At 42.9% G+C, this 20022-nt stretch overlaps 3 protein-coding genes across 5 annotated transcripts in view; 2 read left to right on the top strand and 1 right to left on the bottom strand.

Annotated features, from left to right (window-relative positions):
* primpol (primase and polymerase (DNA-directed)) overlaps window positions 1–1116 on the bottom strand; it is a 9448-nt gene extending 8332 nt beyond the window's left edge. The window contains exon 1 of the mRNA XM_088913997.1: window positions 1045–1116. The gene's annotated coding sequence lies outside the window, so the exon portion shown is untranslated. The remainder of the gene's footprint in view (window positions 1–1044) is intronic.
* On the top strand, window positions 106–9968 carry LOC148840421 (caspase-3-like). Of its 2 annotated transcripts, XM_088914052.1 has the most exons (7): window positions 106–421; window positions 2963–3041; window positions 4562–4695; window positions 5635–5763; window positions 6246–6421; window positions 7730–7847; window positions 8819–9968. In XM_088914052.1, exons 2-7 carry the CDS (start codon window positions 2968–2970, stop codon window positions 9043–9045), a joined length of 858 nt encoding a protein of 285 aa, XP_088770178.1. In that variant the 5' UTR covers window positions 106–421; window positions 2963–2967; the 3' UTR covers window positions 9046–9968. The 2 variants fall into 2 exon arrangements, with proteins under 2 accessions (XP_088770178.1, XP_088770169.1); XM_088914043.1 differs by lacking the exon at window positions 106–421 and having other exon boundaries at window positions 2758–3041.
* Window positions 9969–12168: 2200 nt separating this feature from the next.
* On the top strand, window positions 12169–17704 carry LOC148840422 (caspase-7-like). 2 transcript variants are annotated; one of them, XM_088914097.1, is made up of 6 exons: window positions 12169–12254; window positions 14093–14181; window positions 14722–14850; window positions 15706–15881; window positions 16453–16570; window positions 17065–17704. In XM_088914097.1, exons 1-6 carry the CDS (start codon window positions 12220–12222, stop codon window positions 17292–17294), a joined length of 777 nt encoding a protein of 258 aa, XP_088770223.1. In that variant the 5' UTR covers window positions 12169–12219; the 3' UTR covers window positions 17295–17704. The 2 variants fall into 2 exon arrangements, with proteins under 2 accessions (XP_088770223.1, XP_088770215.1); XM_088914089.1 differs by lacking the exon at window positions 12169–12254 and adding an exon at window positions 12909–13053.
* Window positions 17705–20022: the final 2318 nt, after the last annotated feature.

The raw sequence follows: 20022 nt of genomic DNA on the forward strand, positions 1-20022 counted from the left end.
AGTTGCCGCCCTTTTGCACAGTTTCCGTTTCATGGCCCGGCGGCTGGGAGATGTAGTTTTTTTTTAATTCGTTTTTAATGTGTCGGTTTTTTTTTTTACAATTTTACGTAAAAAAACGCGAAGGGTGGAGCTCAATACCACCACATCGTGGCTCTTAAAACTACACAAAAGAAACAAAAACTCGACGCTGTTTGTAGGGCGGTAGGCGGTCCTTCTCCTTTGCGGTGTCTTTTTTTTTGTTGTGTGTTAGTTAGTTTCACGGCCCGTTTCAAAAAGCGGGGAGGTGTTGTGAGCCGAATAAAAAAAAAAACAGATATTCAAACTGCGACCCAACCTTTGAAACGTTAAAAAAAAAAATAAGGTGAACCCGCAGAAGATTTAAGTTTTTGACAAGAGCAGTGTGGAGCAGACAGGCGCAAACGTAAGTCTTTTTTTTATTTTGCTTATATTAGCTGGAAATTGTGATTCGTATTTTTATTATTATTAACAACCACCCCGTCTCAGTTTAAGTTATATTCAAGTTATATTCATTCCCTCATCGTCCAAAGTTTTGACGTAAAACCATATGCACTTGATACAAGTTTCTTTCATTACCGAAAAAAAAAAGGTCTTTGGGAAGTGATCGATTATTTTGTTTCATACCAAAACACAAGTTCGAGTCGCCTGGATGTGGACGGTGAAAATATTCAACTGTTGTTTACAAACTTGTCAAGATATAGACGGAGTCTCTGCCATGAAGCTGTTATTATATAAGCAAACTTGGGCTTGAAATTGCACAGGTATTTCATGTCGAGAATGAGCTGCTAACAGCTGGTATTGACTTGTTTGGTCAGTGTCATTCAGTGGACGTTTGGTCTTTCCTAACCGGAACATTTAAAGGGTATTTCGGTCCTTTTTTTAAAAAAAAACATTTACATCTCCCTCACGTTCAAGATTGCAATACTTGATTTGTATTAAAGAATATACAGACCACAGACAAACCGCCGGACGCCTCTTCTTTTATTTGCACATCTGTCAAAACGAGAAAAAAATAAACTGGCTTACCAAGTAGAAAGACAAAGCCGTGATTTTGAATTATTTGACGTTTCCACCGTGTTTTGATGTGGCTGTATTAAAGCACTTTTAATTCACTCGTGGGTGGGTACAAGGTTTCCTGTAAGTGTTAGGTTTTCCTCGAACATATCGCTCACTTCCTGAACTTGTTTTCTTTTTAAATAATAATTCCTCCGTCGAAGGGGATATCTTGCTCGTTCCCAAACTTTGGGAATAAAAATAATTCTAACGTTTTGTTCTGGCAGGAACTTGTTTAAACTTGAAGTAAGCTTTTAGAGGAGTCAGTGTGTGAACAGGAAGATGACTGTTTTGCACTACCTTGCTGCTGACTAAGCCGGTGGTTGGTACGGCTGGTGTGTCAAGTAGGTTTTAATTCCAGCACAGCTTTTCACAGAGAAAATATCAGTATATTATTAGAATGATTTGGCTAGATCGGACCAATCAATCAGGCTGATCAGAGTTCTTCAGGTGCTTCTGCACCAATGGTATCTGCACATACTGTATAAACCCTTCAGATGTCCAGGCTGGACATCCCTGCTGTAGGCACTCAAATTTCAGTGAGTCACGGTACGATGTAATTCTACCTAAAGGGCAATACCTACCTCTGCCTATTAAACTAATGTCCAATACTTTCGCTTAATTGTCAAGATGCCCAAATAATTCAAACAAAAGCAAACATAAACGAATAAATGTGCATCCTTCTGTTGAATTCTGAGAATTGTCTTCAAAATCCTTTCCAGGTGAAAATGTACGTTTTCCTTCTTGTCCCACACAAATATAAAAATTCCTTTGGATTTTAAAATCTTTTTTTAGAAAAGCAGGATTTGACATCACAAAGTTGTAATTATATTATTTCTTTTTGGTTTGCGAGTTTAAAATTATTTTTCTCTGGGTTTTTTTTTAAGCTTTGAGGGAAATACCAATGTTGTTGTCACGTGTGAAATGACAAGGCCATGGAAAACGTTTGTGTGTGCCCCTGTTCCTCATGAATGTCTGTTGGAACCCCTCTGGGACATTACAGTATCATCCTTCCTTAATTGTTATATTTTGCTTAAAAAGGGGTGTTCTTTTCCCCATAGCTCAACCCGACCATGAACAGGTCCTGTAATGTGTGACAGTAAACCAAGCCGTAATGCCTACATTGCATCTAGCGTTATACTATACAGTTAAGGAACAAGTAGTAGGTTTATTCCATGCTGGAAAAAAAGAAGAAAGAAAACACGTTTCGTCTGTGGAGCCTTCTTCAGGTGTAAGGGAGAAGGCTCACACCCAGAGAGGGCTCCACAGCTGAAACGTTGTGTTTTCTTTCTTCTCTTTTCAGTGGGGAATAAACCTATTACTTGTTCCTTTGCAGCCTACGCATGCTGACGCAGCTCCCCACCTGAACTACTGTACAGTTATACTGTTCATAAATTCATCCTTTTTTTGTCTTAAAGCCAAAACAGTTTGGATCCCTGCAGTAGTACACAAACTCATGGGGGTGGGGTTGGGGGGGATATTTCTTCGTATTTCATCAGGCTGTGTAAATATTTAAAAATCCTGGAGGGTGGTGGGTGGGGGGGGGGGGGGTTCTTTTGTCTCCCGGCCGGCGTGTGTGAGGTCATCGCCTCGCGGGCTCCAGGGAGTACGGGTTCCAGCCTGCTCTTGACAGGCGATGACGTCATCGAGCCCGGCCCTTGGCAGCGCGGGCTGCTATTGGCCGAGCAGGCGGTTAGCAACACAGAGGGCAGGCAGGCAGGCAGGCATGCATGCATGCATGCGTGCGTGTGTGTGTATGCGTGCGTGTGTCTGTATGTATGCGTGTGTCTGCGTGCATGCGTGTGTGTATGTGTGAGCTGCCACTGGAGAAACCAGTGACTGTGCGGAGCCTCACTTGAGCTTTGTGGTCTGCTTGTTTCCCTCGGTCTAGAGACGATGTCTGAGGCGACGGAACCCGTTCGAGGCGCCGGAGGAGATGCGGTGGACGCCAAGCCAGCCAGTGCCCCACAGTAAGACTTTCTTCCGTCCAGTCTGCAAAGCCGTTCCGCTGCGTGAAACACCGGGTGCCCTTTGAACAGTACTGTCACGACTCCAGACAACGAAAGGACTCTGTTACGTGTGAAGAGACCCTTATACGCGAGTTATTTATGTAGTTCGATGTTCTTTGAAGAGAGATGATTAAATAATGTTCATATTATAGGCTGTGTGCTTTCAGTTTCTTTTGTGTTTGAACGTCGAAGACTTGTTGAATCAAGAAACAATATCTGTCTGCATTGATACCTGGATGTGGTCAGTTCTCTACAACGAGAGAGGCTGTTTTTTTTTTTAGATGGAAATGACTACATTTAATTTGAGTTAGGCCGATCTGTGTTTATCTCCATGTGTGACGCACATACCCCCCACACAATAGTAGCAGATAGATTCTCGGAATCGTATCATGTCGAATGTATTTTTGGCCATGTGGAATCCTGTTCCATTAGACATGCAGGAGATTAATGTTATTGTACACACCGAAAATAAAAACGATATCATGTATTTCAAAGCAAAATCAGCTCGCAGATAACAAAACACTTCTTTTCTTGGTATCTCTAAGAAAGAAAAGAGGAGCATAAGGGCACTTACAAATGAACTTGAACTTGATCGCCATAAGTAACTGGTACGTGTACTGGTACGATGGAATTCTTACTCACAGAAAGTCTCTCGATCGTTAAAACAAGCGCAAGAACACAAAGTGCAGAAAGTGCACAGAATGAGAGGCGGTCTTTCAGGCCAGACTACTGTTGGGTAGTTGGTAGTTTATTGATCCCAGGATCTCATCCACCAGGGAATTGGCTTCAATAACTCCGTGTTCCATTCCCCCAGGTCCCTTGAGTGAAGAAGCTCCCCCTGTTCTTGCGTTTAAATGCCCTTTCCTGTACTGTAGTTTCCACTGGTGTCCCCTGGGCTGGGGCTTCACTGTTCATTCTGAGGTCGATTCTGAAGACTTGTGTCGGGTCCCCACGTAGTCTTCTTCACCGTTCAGACCTGCAGAGTTCGCCTGGTCAGTGCGGGACACTGCTTTGAGCCCCAGAACGTATCCGAACTGTGCGGATGACCGGTCCTTTTGGCTCTGGGTCCAGTGGTGATGGTGGAAACTTCCCTGGTGTCTTTTCTAGAACCCTCTCTATGCGGAGGTTTGTGTTTTAAGACGCTGCACTCTTTCCAAAAAATAAGATCTGCTCAGAGGAACTTACAGCGAATGTAAAGGAATTTTTTTTGTTATTGGTATGTCTGCATTTTTCATGTCTGAGCCGCTGCTGTGAAGTTCTATATCGGCTCTCCTGCGCGTGGCGTTCCAGTGATTTTTTTCATTTTTTAATTTTGCTTTTTTCAATGTTATGAATTTGAATGCCATCGTTATGAATGTAATTTGGGGTGGACGTATGCGGTGTTTGCTGGCAGGACGTAACGGACGCACCAGCAGTCCGTAAAGGCTGACTGAAAGAATCCTTTGTGCGAGTCGTTAATGACGGATTCATGCTTTCTCCAGCCAGGGTCCCAGAGTTCCACCTACGCAGGTGGACGCCAAGCATCACGACTCCCACATGTACAGATACAATATGAACTACCCACGCCTTGGCCAGTGCATCATCATTAACAACAAGAACTTTGATAAAAAGACAGGTAACATCTGCATGGGGCTTGTGTTTTCTTCAGCGTTGTTCATTTGAAAGAGAGCAAACAAGAGGTTTGCTACGAAGGGTGATGCTACAAGTGGATGGTTTTATGGAGCACTGCAGGATTCTGTGCTGTTAAAATAGAGGCATGTTTATCATAAGCTTGTCCAAACACTGTTTTTCTTCATTTTGAGCTGTATTACTAAGCTTTGTTTTCCAGCTGCATGGTGTTTTTAAGGTTTTTATTTTGAAATAGAATAAAAGCTTTTGGATATTTGAATGGAAATATGAGTTAAACTCAAGGAAGTGAAGTTAAATTTCGTGCAGGGATCTTTGCAGGTTCCTTGGGTTTGGGTGCTTATTATATCTCACCCATAGTATCCACTTCGCCGCTCCGGACTGATGAATAAATATATAACCAGACTCAAAATGTTTGCATGTGTTCTCAGGAAGATGACATTAGTTATTCGAGATTGTGTGCTGTACACTTGAGTGACTTTTGTTTCATAAGAGAGGGAATCTTTTCCTGCTGTTTCTTGAAAGGACCCAGGGTGTCGGCTTCAACGCCGCATTTGGGACCCTTGTGCCAGACCCCCACAGTCCGTTGTGTAAAGAAGCTCTTCCTGTTCTCAGATTTAAATGGCCTGCTCCCTAGTTTCCACTTGCGTTCTCTGGCTCAGATTCGTTTCTGTGTCATTCTGATTAATTGATGGTAGATTCAGGTAGATTCCTTACAGTCTTATGCAGTTGGAAGTGTTATAATTAAGTACATTTCAATCTTGCATGGTGTAGGATCCCTTTCTTCATACAGTGAATGAATTTGTGTTAAGCTTTTTATGACATGAATTGTAAATGTCTCGTCTCTTTATATTGAGTTGTGGTTAGGGCTGACCCACTTGTATACTGTAATTGCTGCAACAGCTTACCTTGCTTTATTTTTTTACAGGAATGAATATCCGCAATGGAACTGACGTGGATGCTGGGAATATGATGAAGGCGTTTAAAATGCTGGGATACAGCGTCAAGGTCGTCAATGACCAGACTTGTGCACAGATGGAGACGTGCCTGCAATCGAGTGAGTGCTGACCTCGCCGCTTCCCAACGCAAACGATCCCAACGCAGTGCACGTGCAGCCATGACTGTACTCATCTGGCTCGCAGCTCTTTTTTCCTTTCTTCCCAGCAGTGTTCTGTCACTGAATTGCAAGCAGCCGCAGCTCTGTTTAGTCCCATGCAGTCGCTTTCGTTTCCAGACCATTTTTAGGTTTAGTGCACATGCGCTGGTGAGCAGTCTGGGAGGAGAGAGGAGGGAGAGTCAAGGTAACTGAGAGATCTCCCCCAGCCAAGCTTCTGTCTCGGAGGGCTGCTCTCAGCCGGGTGGAGTGGTGCAGGAAAACGGGATTCAGAGCTTCTTCCACTTGGAAGGCCCCTGTGGGACCCGTTCTCAGGCTCGTGGTTGAATGGAAATAGGAGTTGAAGCCCGTGTGTCAGGCTGAAGGAGTTTCTCAGGCCGGGCCGTTGGCCGCGCTCTCACCCCGGTGTCTCTCCGCGGCTGCAGTCGCCAGGGAGGACCACAGCAAGGCGGCCTCCTTCGTGTGCGTGCTGCTGAGCCACGGCGACGAGGGCGTGCTGTTCGGGACGGACGGCTGCGTGGAGATCAAGAAGCTGGCGGGCTACTTCCGGGGGGACCGCTGCAGGACGCTGGTGGGCAAGCCCAAGCTGTTCTTCATCCAGGTACGGGGGGCCCCGCCTGGGGCCCGGCGGCTGCACCCGCAAGACCGCCGATTTTCGTTTTCGTCTTCTTTTATTTCCTACCTGAGACGCAGCTCGTGTTGGATGAAGTCTGGGCTGAATCGAAGCGGGCTTGAGTTTTGCTCTCCGTTTCGAGACCGTGCTGCCTAATCTGTCCCTGTGGAAATGGTCCGGGGGGGTAGGCGCGGTATCTCTCTTCGTTTGTCCTGAGAGAGTTCCGCTGCCCTGAACCGTTTCCTAACGGGAGGTGGACACGGGCAGCGGTTTTGAAAGCCATCCAGCTAAATGATGTTTTAATCGGTTTGTTCTTACCGGGTAGGTAGAGATTGTTTGTTGCACAGAGACGAATGCTGATCACTTGAGGGATTGATATTTAAGTTGCGTTCTTCACCCCTTTCTTCTGCAGAAGAGTCTGTAATAGGTAACGTTGTGTAGTTGTTTCTTTTTTAATTTAGAATTGCAAATTGCAGTTTTTGGGCTTGTATATTATTTTATAGTCGACATAGTCAATAGTTCAGTGCCGGACCTGGGGTGCCGTCTGCAGAGAGTTAGTGTGCTCTCCCCTTGTTCGCATGGGTTTCCTCGGGGTGCTCTGGTTTCCTCCCACAGTCCGAAAAACATTCTGGTAGGTTACTTGCTTATGGGAACATTGACCCTGGTGTGAGAGTGTGCATGTCTGTGTGTCTGTCCGCCCTGTGATTGACCAGTGTCCAGTGCGGGGAGTATCCAGCCTTGCACGCCCTGTTTGCTGGTTTAGGCTCCATCTGCCCTGTGACCCTGTACTGGAAGAAGCAGTAGGAAAATGGATGAATGGACGGATTATTTTGTTTATGCAAATTACAAGGGGGGTAAACACACAGACATGCACACTTTCACACCAGGGCCAATGTTCCCATAATGAATACCAGTCCACAGGCAAATGACTTCCATGGAAGTTATCTGTTATCAGAAAACCACTTATTCCTGTGGGAGTCACTATGTGGGACCCATATAGACCGCAGGGTGAGCGCCCCCTGCTGGGCCCACTAACACCCCTTTCAGCAGCAGTTTTTAGTTTTTCCCAGGATGTCTCCCACCAAGGTACTGACCAGGCTCACACCTGCTGAGCTTCAGTGGGCTGCCAGTTGTGAGTTGCAGGGTGACATAGCTGCTGGCTGCATGAATCAACAGGACTGCTATTGAATACCTTGGCCTGCATCACTGCAGAAGGAAATGGACGTACTTGTGCTGCCAGAGGCTGAAGATGAAGTGTAATGGTTGGTTTGTTCTGCGTTGTGTTGCTGTTGTCAGGCCTGCAGAGGTACCAGCCTGGATGGGGGCATTGAAACAGATGCCCTCGGTGATGATAGCAGCTCAGAGAAGCTACCCGTTGAGGCTGACTTCCTCTATGCGTACTCCACAGCCCCAGGTACACTTCCTGCTCTGATCACGGTCTCTTGTAGGCACGGTGCAGACACGGCGCCGCTCCTCACACAGCGGCAAACTCCTCTTGGCCAAAACACGGTCTCTTCCTCCACAGCAGAGATCTGCACTGTCAGGGTGTGAAGTGGGCTGTCTTGCAGTGAGCCCTGTTGCACAAGGGGACAGTCGTTAATAATCACCTGTGACGGATCGCTTAAATACACTTGTCGAGGTTTGGGAAGGGCTGTCCTCAGTTTTGTACAGAACAGCATTTAACAAAGCATTGCCGAAGAGCCACTGAGGCTCCTAATCAAGAGTGCAGTGCTGTCGCTCTGTGCTGAAATGGGCCAAAGGGACTAAGTCTCTGTCCTGCAGAACCTGTTTCTTAACCACATTAACAGGTTTGTGCTGCTGATCAGTTTACGTTCGATTTGCCTAGAACCTTATCAGTCTGGGTTCCTTGACATAACCACAGGCCTAACGCTTGGCCTGTTACAAAGCAGAAAGTACAGACTGAAGACTTAATTCAGTGCTGCAACTTGATAATGGGTGATGTTTCAGAGTAGTACTGTAATAACAATAAGTGAAAAGTGTCTTTTATATCGTTTGAGATGGTCTGTTTAAGTCTTATATTTAAGTGAGAGGTTGATTCCATGCTGAAAAGAGAAGAAAGAAAACACAACGTTTCAGGCTTCACAGCCAAAACGTTGTTTTCTTTCTTGTTTTCAGTATGGAATAAACCTGTTACTTGTTCCTTTGCAGCCTACGCATGCTGACGCAGCTACTCACCCGAACTTATATTTAAGTGTATCAATGTTAATTATATACTATATCTACCCGTTATCTACAGTATATGCGTGCATAGCATTCAGGCTGATTTCTCCCTATGTAGTCTGTGTATATATACTGCAACTACTTGTGTGTCTTACCTGTTTATGTGTATTATAAGGGAGTGCCATTGTTTCTTTGTCTTTGAAGGTTACTATTCATGGAGGAACACAATGAATGGCTCCTGGTTCATCCAGTCCCTGTGTAACATGCTGACAAAGTACGGCAGAGAGCTGGAGCTCATGCAGATCATGACTAGAGTGAACCACACGGTGGCACTAGGTTTTGAGTCCATCTCAAACATTCCAGGCTTCGATGCAAAAAAGCAGATTCCTTGCATAGTTTCCATGCTGACCAAGGAACTGTATTTTCCCTGATGTATTTATTGTTGTAGTGAAGAAATGGGATTTAAATTTTCTTAATGACTTTTTATGAAATTCTTTAGTAAGTCACCTGTTTAATGTCATTTTTAATAGTTCTGAGAGTGAATCCCTAAACAAGGAGACTCCAACTGGAGAACCACAGTTCATTGATTATACGTCGCCCTGACTCACTTGTTTCCGTTACTGGGACACCTTGTACATTAAAGATCAGCAAATTCTTTGTTCAGTTATAGGAACTGTGATCTTTGACTGAAATCGAATACTTAAAGTCTAGTTCACCCAACTTCATCATTGCATAGACTTATACAACTGTTTATCAAAAAAACATTTAAATAAAGCAGCACAGGCCCTGACAGCTCAGGGAAGGGTGCATTTTCTGCGGGTCAGAGATTGTGGTGATTTGAGAAGTGTGATGCTTTTTGACTTCAGTGCAGTGGTAGCCGCTGTTCTAAAACACTTTGGACCAGAAGGGGAAAATAATTTCATTTCTATGCTAGCAAATTGCAGCTGATTGAAAGACCCAAGTTTTTCTTACCTCATCAACTATACAGTTCAAGTTTACGTGATTCATTAGCCTCTCACAGTTGTTAAATGTGTTTGTTGTAAATGACGAGGAGGATTAAAATCCACTTGACAGTGTCATTGACCATTTGGCAAATGACAGTCACAGCATCAGATGGAGGGGAGAAGCACTTGAGCATTAATTTATAGATTTGAGGCACAAATGCTGTTAAATAGGAATAAAATGATTTGATTTTGGGAGGGGGTGCAGATTGTTTAATAATGGGGACTCACTGAAGACCATAGAACATTTTTGATAGTCATACAATACCTCAGGCAGCTCCTAAGAATGCATTATCCTGTGAACATTTCCTTGTGTACCACTAAGGATTGAAATAAACTTGTCTTTTTGGGGAGTGTTTTCAAATTAATCATTTCCAAGCTGAAATGAGTGTGGAGTGGTGCATGTATATTTTTCTTCATGATGGGTGCTTTGCATTTGAAGCAAAGCAATTCCTGTTGCAGAAATGTAGTAAGACAAAAGAAATGGGGCTCTATACTACATCAGATCTCTGTAACTATCACGACAATGTGACAGTGTGTTGCTGTTCTAACATTCTGGAGCTGCTTTGTTGGTTAATACCACAGGCACAAAGAAGTGAAGTTTTCAAAACCTGATTAATGCAACAGAATTTACGGCATTTTTTTCATAACAGCCTCTACGGATTCTGGAAGTGACCTCATAAATTTCTTTGGGGAATTTCCAAGTTCAAGAAAACCTATTTCCTTTTGTGGTGTTAGGGATTACAAAAATTAAAGAATGCCACACAAATCAAATATCTTGTGAGGATGGCAAACTATTTTAAGGAAGTAACCAGAGGCTGTATGAAAAAGATAGAAGAATAAGATGCCAAACAGCATTAGACCTGAATGAGAACTTGAGCATGAAAAGGATTTTGAATGGGATTTGCAAAGTGTAAATGAATCTGTATGTTTAAGAATGTATGAAGCATTGAATGTTATAAAATCCTGTGGATGAAGGGTGCATTCTCGCCGTCTTCAACTGAATTGTATCAAGAAACCTGATTAAACAGAATGAAAGCCTTGTGGGTGAAGCTACACCTTGAAGTATCGGATGTCTGGTCTTTTAACAGAAGCCAGAAGCCATCAGCCTTTCTAATATACATATAATGTGACCGGGTTTCGTGGCCGTTAGCATTGCTGATAGTGTAGGGTCCTGAGTTCAAAATTAGCACAGTTAATTTCAAAATGAACAGGAAGTTAAATTTCATGTGGCACAGTGCCACTTTAGGATCTTAGAGTTTGTACACTGTCCCTGTCTGTGTGGCTTCTCCTCCACATGCTCTGGTTCGCTCCCAGTTTCCAAACATATGCTTGCTGGGTTCACTGGTGTCTCTATCCTGTGTGAGTGTCCACCATGCAACGGAGTGATGTCCAGTCCACAGTCTACTCCTGCTTCGCACCCTGTAGGCTTCTGGGAGTTTCAGCCCCTGCCAGAAATGCAGTAAGTAGCTTTCTGATGATGGACAGACAAACGGAAAACCTCTTATTCAAGGTAGGGAGTGGAAGTGCATCTTTCAGCTTAATTCGCTGGTATGGATGTTAAACTGGTCTTTTCATAATCTTAGAATTGTCTGCAGTCCTATGTTGAGGTAAAAATGCCCATAGCTTCAGTTTCAATGTTACTGAGTTGCACACAAGTGGCTGCTGTGGACACACCCTCACGCTTATCTGACCTTTGAACCCCAATCGATGAAGCAGAAATCGGCAGTTAGTACAGACTTTATACTGTACACAAGCAACCTGTGATGAAAGCACATTATTAATGACATACAGTATAACATTGACCAAATAGAGACACCCGTCGCAGGTGATTTGTCAATTTCGAGATGCCAGGTGACCTTGACAGCATGTCTTAGGACTAGGAAGAAGCCAAAGCACACGGAGAAAACCCACCCAGGCACAGAGCGAACATGCAAATCCCAGAGTTGAACCCAGGATCCTGGAGTGCCGACGTGCTACTGTACACGTAATGTAAATTTTGAAATTAACTGTCCCAACACTTAATTTTCTCCTAATTATTTTTAAATGGCACATTTACGCAAATTCTGAGCATTAGCTTGCACTTCTGTCACAACATTACCCTGTCAGAACAAAACCCAGGGATTGCTGAGTCCGTGAGTTTTTTATATTGTGCCGACCGTTATCTTTTTTTGTAATTTTGTCAACCAAATCAGTCTTATGGCCTTGTATCTGGATGCCCTACTTTCCTACTTCTAAAGAAGGAAATCTGTCTCATCAGATCAATATAACTATTTTGAACCATGCCTGCTATCGCCATGTACATCTACTTCTACGTTTTCCTGATTAGCCTGCTAAATCTCCCCAAACAGGGGTGAGGACTCAAGGATTGTGTGCCTCGCACCCGTTCTGTAGATCATTAACCAGAATTCAGACTCAGGGAGCTGGTAGCTTGCCATTGATAATATCTGCCATTGATTTCTCTTCCTTGTCTTCTGAAAGTAAGAGAACACAATCGCTTCTCAGATAGAGCAAACTGTGTGCTCAAGTCTCTTAAGGGGAAAGGAGCTTTTTTGATTCTGAAGCACCCGACTCACAGAAACGGCCCTCTGCTCCACAGTTTTTATGGACTCCACAAGGCCTAGCAGGGAAGATGGAAGGTAAGTTGTGTGACTCAGAGGAGAAAGAATAGCATAGTTTTGCAATCACTTTACTTTCTTTTACAAGTATTTAGAAAATACTCACACAGTATCCCAATGATGAATACTTTTGCTAAGAAAAATCCACATTCCTTCAATAGAAAATTGATCGAATTGCTCACTGATGTGTACAAAACTTCAAAGCTGTCTTAACAGAAAATTCTTTTTTCTAGTTCACAAAAAGAGATGCACAGAAAATTTTCAGTATATAGAGTATGAATTATAAAAATTCCTAAGCAATTATGCAATGCATGTAATAATCTGACGTTGTTTCAGAACAATATAAAACCGTTTCAACTCCTGAGAACACAATCTGAAGCAAATTGTCCAATGTCATTCAGATTCTGGTTTAGATTCTTATTTATTGCATACATTTACATTGATTGTAAAAACATAATGTTGTTATTTACTTAACTGAAACTGTTGTATGAAGTCATTAAACCACTGACCCAAAGAGGTCAAGTGGACCTACTTCTGGAACAGAGGACGTTCTGTGTGCCGTGAGATCTGGTGAAAAGGTGCGGGCTGTTAAGAGTCACTCCTGTGTGGAGGAGGCAGTGAAATATGATTCCCTGGGAGGTTTGGTTCACTAGTACGCAGACCCATATCCGATGACAGTGTGTGTGTGTGAAGTCTTTGCTCCTCAAGGTAGAAAAGCCACTTCATTGCCATACATGGAGTTTGAGGGCACAAACGTACAGCAGGGACATGTCACCACAGCTACAGGTGTAATTATAGGTTTTGACACCGGAATGACAAGGTAGGTGACATCAGCTGCTCGAAGGTTTTTAGAGCACATCCATCACTTTACAAGCTTTGTAGATATTGGAGGAGTTATCAGAAGGTTCATCTGGTGGCAAGAGAACTGGACCTCATTGGTTATAGGAGCCATGCCCAACAGATGAGTTTCCATCAGGTGAAAGTCCTCGACTGTAGTGGTGGTGATCTCATTGTCAGTGAAATGGCAAAACAAAAACACAAAGGCATCTGAGGAAAACAAAGCCACAGCTGTGTGCTCAAGAGCACAATGATCAACAGCTTCTGCTTATTGTTCACTTCACCCTTGTGTGCGTGAATGTCTGGAAAAACAAACATTCAAAGGGTAGGTTTTCAAGCTTTATTTGACTTCTAATAATTCCCAGCCTCTCTGTCAGGAGTTGGTTTGTTTAAGGTGTGTTTGTACCTTGGCATTTAGGGTATATAAACAATAAAGGTTAGAGTGCTGTCATGTGGACTGCAATGAAGTGGTGTGTTTATCTGGGACCAAATGGCCTCCTCTAACTACTGGCCTGTCTGACTGGAGGTGTTGCTGACATTGAAATCACCGCCATCACTGTTCATCACGAACACAGTGGTCTGGAAGCTACGTGCTGAAATACAGAAGACGGTCATTCTCTCTGCTTGGCAAAACCGGAGAGCGGTCTGACTCCAGCTTGAACGCCTGTTAGGTGGCGGGTTGGGACACCTGAGAGTTACCCAACCGGCACAGGCCAGGCAAGCACAATGTGCCACAGGCTGGAGAAAATGGAGCTGTGCTGTGCTGGTGAGGGTGAATGGTTTTGAGAGGACGGGGTAGTGGCATCTTTCTGCAGATGAAGTGAGTCAGACCAGCTCCTTCCTGGACAGGTTTCTTCAGTGGCACACAAGGGCGACCGGCCCAGTGCAACGATGCCCATGCTCAGCTTCCTGCTCAATACCCTCTACTATTGCCAGGAAAGAGGCTGCTGAGGGCATCTGGTGGACATCAGCTAGTAGAAATAAATACTAATTGCAACCAATTACACATTTTATTTTGGCAGCTTTCAAGCACATTCTAGTATTTACAGATACAGCCTGAAGTACAAGAACATCGGCAAGTGTGTCATCATCAACAATGAAAATTTCTCAGGTAAGCTTCATGGTGTTTGTGTGTCGGTTTTGTTTTTCTTTTGACCAAAATATTGTGTTTGCAGCAGCAGGAGCCCTAAAAATTTCATTTAGTTTCAACAACAAGGTTCTTTGGAAAAGTTGGTTCCAAAAGCAGTGTAGAACTTGATTTGTTCTGTTCTGTTGTTCTGCTGCTTAATGGTCTACCTGCATGCCAGCAGCACTGTGTTGCATTATTTAATTCTAGGAATGCCTCTTACTGTCCTAAATAGCATGGCAGAGCAAAAGCATTGCAGGATGACCACACCAGTACTTCGAGTAACTCTGGCTCTTCCAGGCTTGTCGTTGCAAGACTTCAGTTCAACCTGTACTGTAATTATGCAATGAACTCTTAATTACGTAACTGATTCTGCTGCTGAGGATCTATTAAATAATCAAATTGATTAAGGTTAGATCAAAATCTTGCAACAGATTGAAGAACAAGGAACCAAGATTGTCTGGCCTGGCGGTCAGGGGAGCAGCTTTAAAATACGCACCTCTTACAGTTTTCGTTGATTGTCAGGAATGAACAAGCGGATCGGCACCGAGGAGGATGGGAGGAAAGTGAGGGAAGCCTTTGGATCTTTGGGATTCACGGTGCAGATGGAGAAAGACCTGTCATGCGCTGAAATGCGGCAGGTCTTAGACACAGGTACCAGCCTTCGCAAAATGCAAAATATTCTCAACACGTATCACTAAAATTAATGATAAAATAAAATGAAGGGAAGTAGATGAGATGCAACTTTAGCTTTGTTTCCATTTCGCTTACTTGCATGACCGTTAATAGTGTCATACACACAGTTAGAGAAACTAAATCTCTTTAGTCTCAAAGCATACAGCCGAGGTGCTGTGATCCAAGCTCTCACAATCCTCCGAGACGTTTATCATTTCTGAGGGGGCTTGTGAGCCTGTGGGCTTGTCAGCTGGGACCCGCTGGCGAATCTCCTGAGCAAACACTGCAGGACTCGCAGCTCAACAGCAGGTGGAAGGGTCGAACCACTGCAGCTGTGAGGAGGAGAGAGGAAGGGGCAGGAGGAACAGGTCCCCGTTCCCTACGTCTCCCCAGCCTTCCAACACAGCACAGGAATGGTGAACCAAGTTATTAACAATCGGCAAGTCCGAAGAGGGCATGGCGTAATTAAGACACAGAGAGGTTTTAAACAAACTACAGAAGTGTATTGGAATAAATAGCATTTGTTGCATTTTCAAGGTCTTGCCGTGTGTATATATACAGCATACATTTAAACAGAAGAACTGCATTACGCAAAAAGAAGCACTTGTCATCTTCAACAGATGTGCTGTAGCTGACACTGTAGAATCCTTCCCTAAGCAGATGGAAGTGATTTGGGATCAATTAGCTGGCAGCAGTCAAACAAGGCCATGATGAAAAGCCCCCTGCCATTCACAGCTCTTTGTGTGTCTGATGTGTGCTGACTTGCTTTGTGGTCGAGAATCTCCCTGCTGTGATATTAACACAGATCCACGATTCTGTTTTCTTTGTCTTCAGTTTCTAGAGAGGACCATGGTGAGATGGCATGTTTTGCTTGTGTAATTCTTAGCCATGGGTATAAAGGTCACATTTATGGGACAGACAGAGAAATTAAAATTAAGGAACTGACTGCTCCCTTCAGTGCACAGGACTGTCCAAGCCTAGCTGGGAAGCCCAAACTGTTCTTCATTCAGGTAAGCATTTTAATTCCAGGGAAAGGCAGAATGAAAACAGGTGATGCAGAATATTAAAATACACCTCAAATTTTCTATATACAGTACAATGAAAGTAAAAAGGATCAATAGTCAATGTACAAATTCTAAATTACGTTTCTAATAACTTCATGAAAGGGAATATCTAAACTGTTTTTAAAGCGACCATAGTTTAAAAGCACAGAAATCAAGACTTCAGTTTCAATATTTTGAAACTTTAACAGCATTGCTGCTTTAAAAAGCATAAATATTTTAAAAGTACAGTACCAGGGACTATGGGCAAAATGTTCAATACGTTTTTATCAAAGTAAAAAAGTCATTGTAAATAATGCTATTTTTAAAATCCTGCTTCAAAAGTAATAATAATAATAATAATAATAATAATAATAATAATAAACATATATTTACACATATTTTGACGTTTTATTATGTTTGTGTCTGTTGGAGAGTGTTTTGTTTCAGTTTTGTATCTTCCTTCTCGGTATATTCATGGAAAATAACACAGAAAAAAGCGGTGATCTGTCACTTAGGCTCCTCTCTCTCGCCCGCCCAGGCCTGCCGAGGAGAGGAGTACGACGGCGGCGTTGAGACAGACTCCGCAGAAGCGGAGGATATTGACATCAGCGAGATCCCAGAAGAGGACTTCCTGTGCGCTCACTCCACCACTGCAGGTACAGTTCCTCAGTCTCCTGTCCGGCCAACGCGAGCGGAGCGCACACCTTCCTCTTCAGGCTGTGCAGCTGCTGTAAGCACTCTGCGGCCTCAATAAAGGAAACTTTGATTGTCCTTGCCCGATTCATAGTACTAGAAAGCACTGAGTGCCATTAATGCAAGACCGAGAATGCCCCGTTTACATTAAAAACAGGATACAACTTTTGATTGGCTTTTCGAAAGTTTTCTCTGCCATTTATCATAGAGGTATTACATCAAATTTCAGAAGTCTGTTTTGCCGACTGGCTGCCCCAGATTCTGAAGAAGTGTGCGAGTTGCACCATCTTTCGTTTTCATCCTTGTTTTTTTTTGTTTTTTAATTAAAAATATAAAACGTCTATTCCTGCCGTGATCCAGAAAAAAAAAGCCAGACATGAGAACTCTGGTTAGCTGCTGGTTTCTTTTCTCCCAGTCGTCTATAAGCAAGAAAGTCACGGTTGCTTTTTCTCGCCAGGATATTATTCATGGAGGAACCAGGTCCTGGGCTCGATTTTCATCAGAAGGCTGTGTGAAATGTTAAATCAACACGGCAGAGATCTGGACCTTGCTAGGATCCTGACACGGGTCAGTCACTGGGTGGCCCTCAAGTTTGAATCTGACACAGGTGCTTGGTTGTCCCATGGGAAAAAACAGATGCCATGCATCATCTCCAGACTGACAAGAGACCTTTACTTCAGCGAATAAATCAGCACTGAATGTAATTCTTCCTGCCGGACATGCCTAAAGAAAACCAGATTGGATTTAACACAATTTAAATGGATGAGGAATCATGTAGGGATTTTTTAAAGGTTACAGCAACACACATTGAAAAAGCGCTTTTCTCTTTTTTTAGTTAATACATCATATTTCTCTTCCGTACAATATCCACAGGATCGAAATATTCTGCATATAGTCTTTCTGTGACCTCATATGTTGTTTTTTTTTATGACTGTTAGTTGTATTGCATCTTTAAAGACAAAATATTCCTTTCTTAAAAACTTTTGAAATTACAGAAGGGATTGTAAATAGTTTAAACAGCTATTGTGTGTTTACAACTGGATTTCTTTCCTGAAAAATAAATTATTAAAATACACAATAAAGTAGATAAAAACAAAGTCAGTCAGGTGAAATAACAACACTCATTATTGTGCTTTGAGCTCCCTCACACGTGGGTTTTTCGTGAAGAAAGCGCAAGGGCTATGCTGGCGTAACTGTACTGATTCATTGCTTCGACAGGCACGGCAGGAACAAAGTTCGATTTGCGCATTTCACAATCCAGCTGCGGGACACCTTGAACCCGGAAAGCTAAGGCAAGGGAAGCAGGCTTACACGCTTATCGCTCCTGGTTGTAAAACCTGTCCCACCACAGTCCTCGCCCCTTCCTGACTTTAGAAACCCAGGCGAATTCCTCGGTGGTAGAAAACATTCTTGTACAACCAAGCCTGCCACACTGATAAGACCAGAGCATGACTGGAGAACAAGAATCGGCTTGGAACAGGGAGATTGCCGCGCTGTTTTCCCTGAGAACTCTAACATTCAGGTGGTTACACCCGATTCCATTAGATAACAATCACTATACATACACATTTATTTCTTACACTAAAATTCAGGTTATAGTACTGTTCAACAATTCAGTACTGTAACACTGAGATGGGATTTTAATATGGATTCACTGGGGGCCAGGTTTTTAAGGGTTACTTTCGGTCTTTTTCAGGAGCATAATATTAAACTATTTGTCGACGACGTCTTTTGATTCTTGAAAATATAAAACATGTCTTCAGTTTCATATAAAAATGTTTAGAGGGGACAGATTTCAAAACTTAGAAAATATGTTACACAAATGTGATCAAATACGATCGTAAAACACAAATGGCTTGTAATGCTACATTTATAAACTTGTTTATATGTAAAAAATGTATATGTAAGTTTATAAGCAAAAAGACTGAGAGTATCAGGATAGATTGTACAAATCTATTACTATACAATCATAACTATTATTTATATTAGGCACAATAATTTGCATGTTTGCACCATCAGACTGTTTGCAATAGTAACATACAAGACATCCCATAAAGTTTAACTTCCTTAAACTATCAAACAGGCTCTTCTTGTTTTTTGGAAGTTCACACAGCGCTGCTGCTACAATTCTTTACAGGTGTGTAATGTGTCAGTCTCCAGTGTATTGACTGTTGTAGGGTGAAGTGAACACTATAGACTTTTTTTTGCAAACTAGAACACAAAAATAATGTACGAAAGGGACACAGAAGTAACATTGTATCCTGTGCTAGAAATGGAAAAAAGAAGTCGGTTGATGACAACAGACTATATAAGGTTACAGTGTTTTAAAAAAAGCCTCTTTAGTCCAGAGCTCTAGAACGCAGGTCCTAGAGAACCCCATTCCAGTTTATCTTATACAGCAGATTACCTGTTTGTATAGTCTGGGAACACCTGTAAGTTACTGATCACCTAAACAGCTAATCTGTTCAATTAAGAACATCCTTTGCCCACACTGCCCCTTGCCTCGGACTAGCCTCAGAAATGATTGGAAAAGTTCGGTCAAGCACTACCCACAAGCCCCCTGCAACTGCTGCTCAACACCTCTCCACTTTCTAACCACTTTATCCCACACCTTCCAACTGAATTACAGCCCCAGGGGCATCTGGGCATCCTGCTTCCACGCAACCTGAATCTCCATCTGATAGATCGATAGTCACGGGATACCATGGAATTGATTGGTGTCCCAAGAGCCCAAAAGAAGTGACCTTATTCCTTGTTAACCTGATGCCTTTGTATCCTCTTTGTTTGACAATGTTTGCAGATGCAATTTGTCTCGGTTGATTAAGAGTGGGGGCACGGACCCTACAGAACACATACTGTATGCAGTTATACACGTTTTATGGAAATGCCACAATGAGCAACTCCAGATAATACACTGTTGCAAGGCCACTCCAAGGAAAAAAAAGTTATGGCACAATATCCATCTGGAGCCCTTAACTGATTAATGGCATTTTTATTGCAGTTTCGAGTCACGGGGACCCAGTTTATTTCACACATACACGCGGACCCACAAAATGCTGCATGCAGAATATTCCTCTAGAGTGATGTTCTCAGAGCAGAGAAGACAACGGGACACTACCAAGAAGAATCCCCAAAGCATTATCACAAAATCCCAGAGAGAGAGAGGAATTCAGGGAAGACCTAGTTATGCGAATGGTACAGTTTAAAGAAAATCCTTCAGGATGAAAGCAAACGCAATTCATGCCTTATTCTTGTTATTAAAATAAGAACACCCCCCCCCCAAAAAAAAAAGCAATCAAAACATTGCAACACACATTTAATTCCTCTGTGAATGAATGACAGAACTGTGTCGGATAAGGTGTTCATCTGCATCTTTCTCAGAACAGGAAGGAAACACATCAGTCGTCTCAGGATC

The sequence above is a fragment of the Atractosteus spatula genome, chromosome 1, assembly GCF_055471065.1.
Source record: "Atractosteus spatula isolate fAtrSpa1 chromosome 1, fAtrSpa1.hap1, whole genome shotgun sequence".
Classification (NCBI taxonomy): domain Eukaryota; kingdom Metazoa; phylum Chordata; class Actinopteri; order Semionotiformes; family Lepisosteidae; genus Atractosteus; species Atractosteus spatula.

Coding starts and splice junctions, on each gene's coding strand:
- LOC148840421 (XM_088914052.1), top strand. CDS start 2,968: ATGTCTGAGGCGACGGAACCCGTTCGAGGCGCCGGAGGAGATGCGGTG. Junction 4,696..5,634: donor GAACTTTGATAAAAAGACAG/GTAACATCTGCA, acceptor ATTTTTTTACAG/GAATGAATATCCGCAATGGA. Junction 7,848..8,818: donor TGCGTACTCCACAGCCCCAG/GTACACTTCCTG, acceptor TTGTCTTTGAAG/GTTACTATTCATGGAGGAAC.
- LOC148840422 (XM_088914089.1), top strand. CDS start 12,968: ATGGAGTTTGAGGGCACAAACGTACAGCAGGGACATGTCACCACAGCT. Junction 15,882..16,452: donor CCAAACTGTTCTTCATTCAG/GTAAGCATTTTA, acceptor TCGCCCGCCCAG/GCCTGCCGAGGAGAGGAGTA. Junction 16,571..17,064: donor CGCTCACTCCACCACTGCAG/GTACAGTTCCTC, acceptor TTTTCTCGCCAG/GATATTATTCATGGAGGAAC.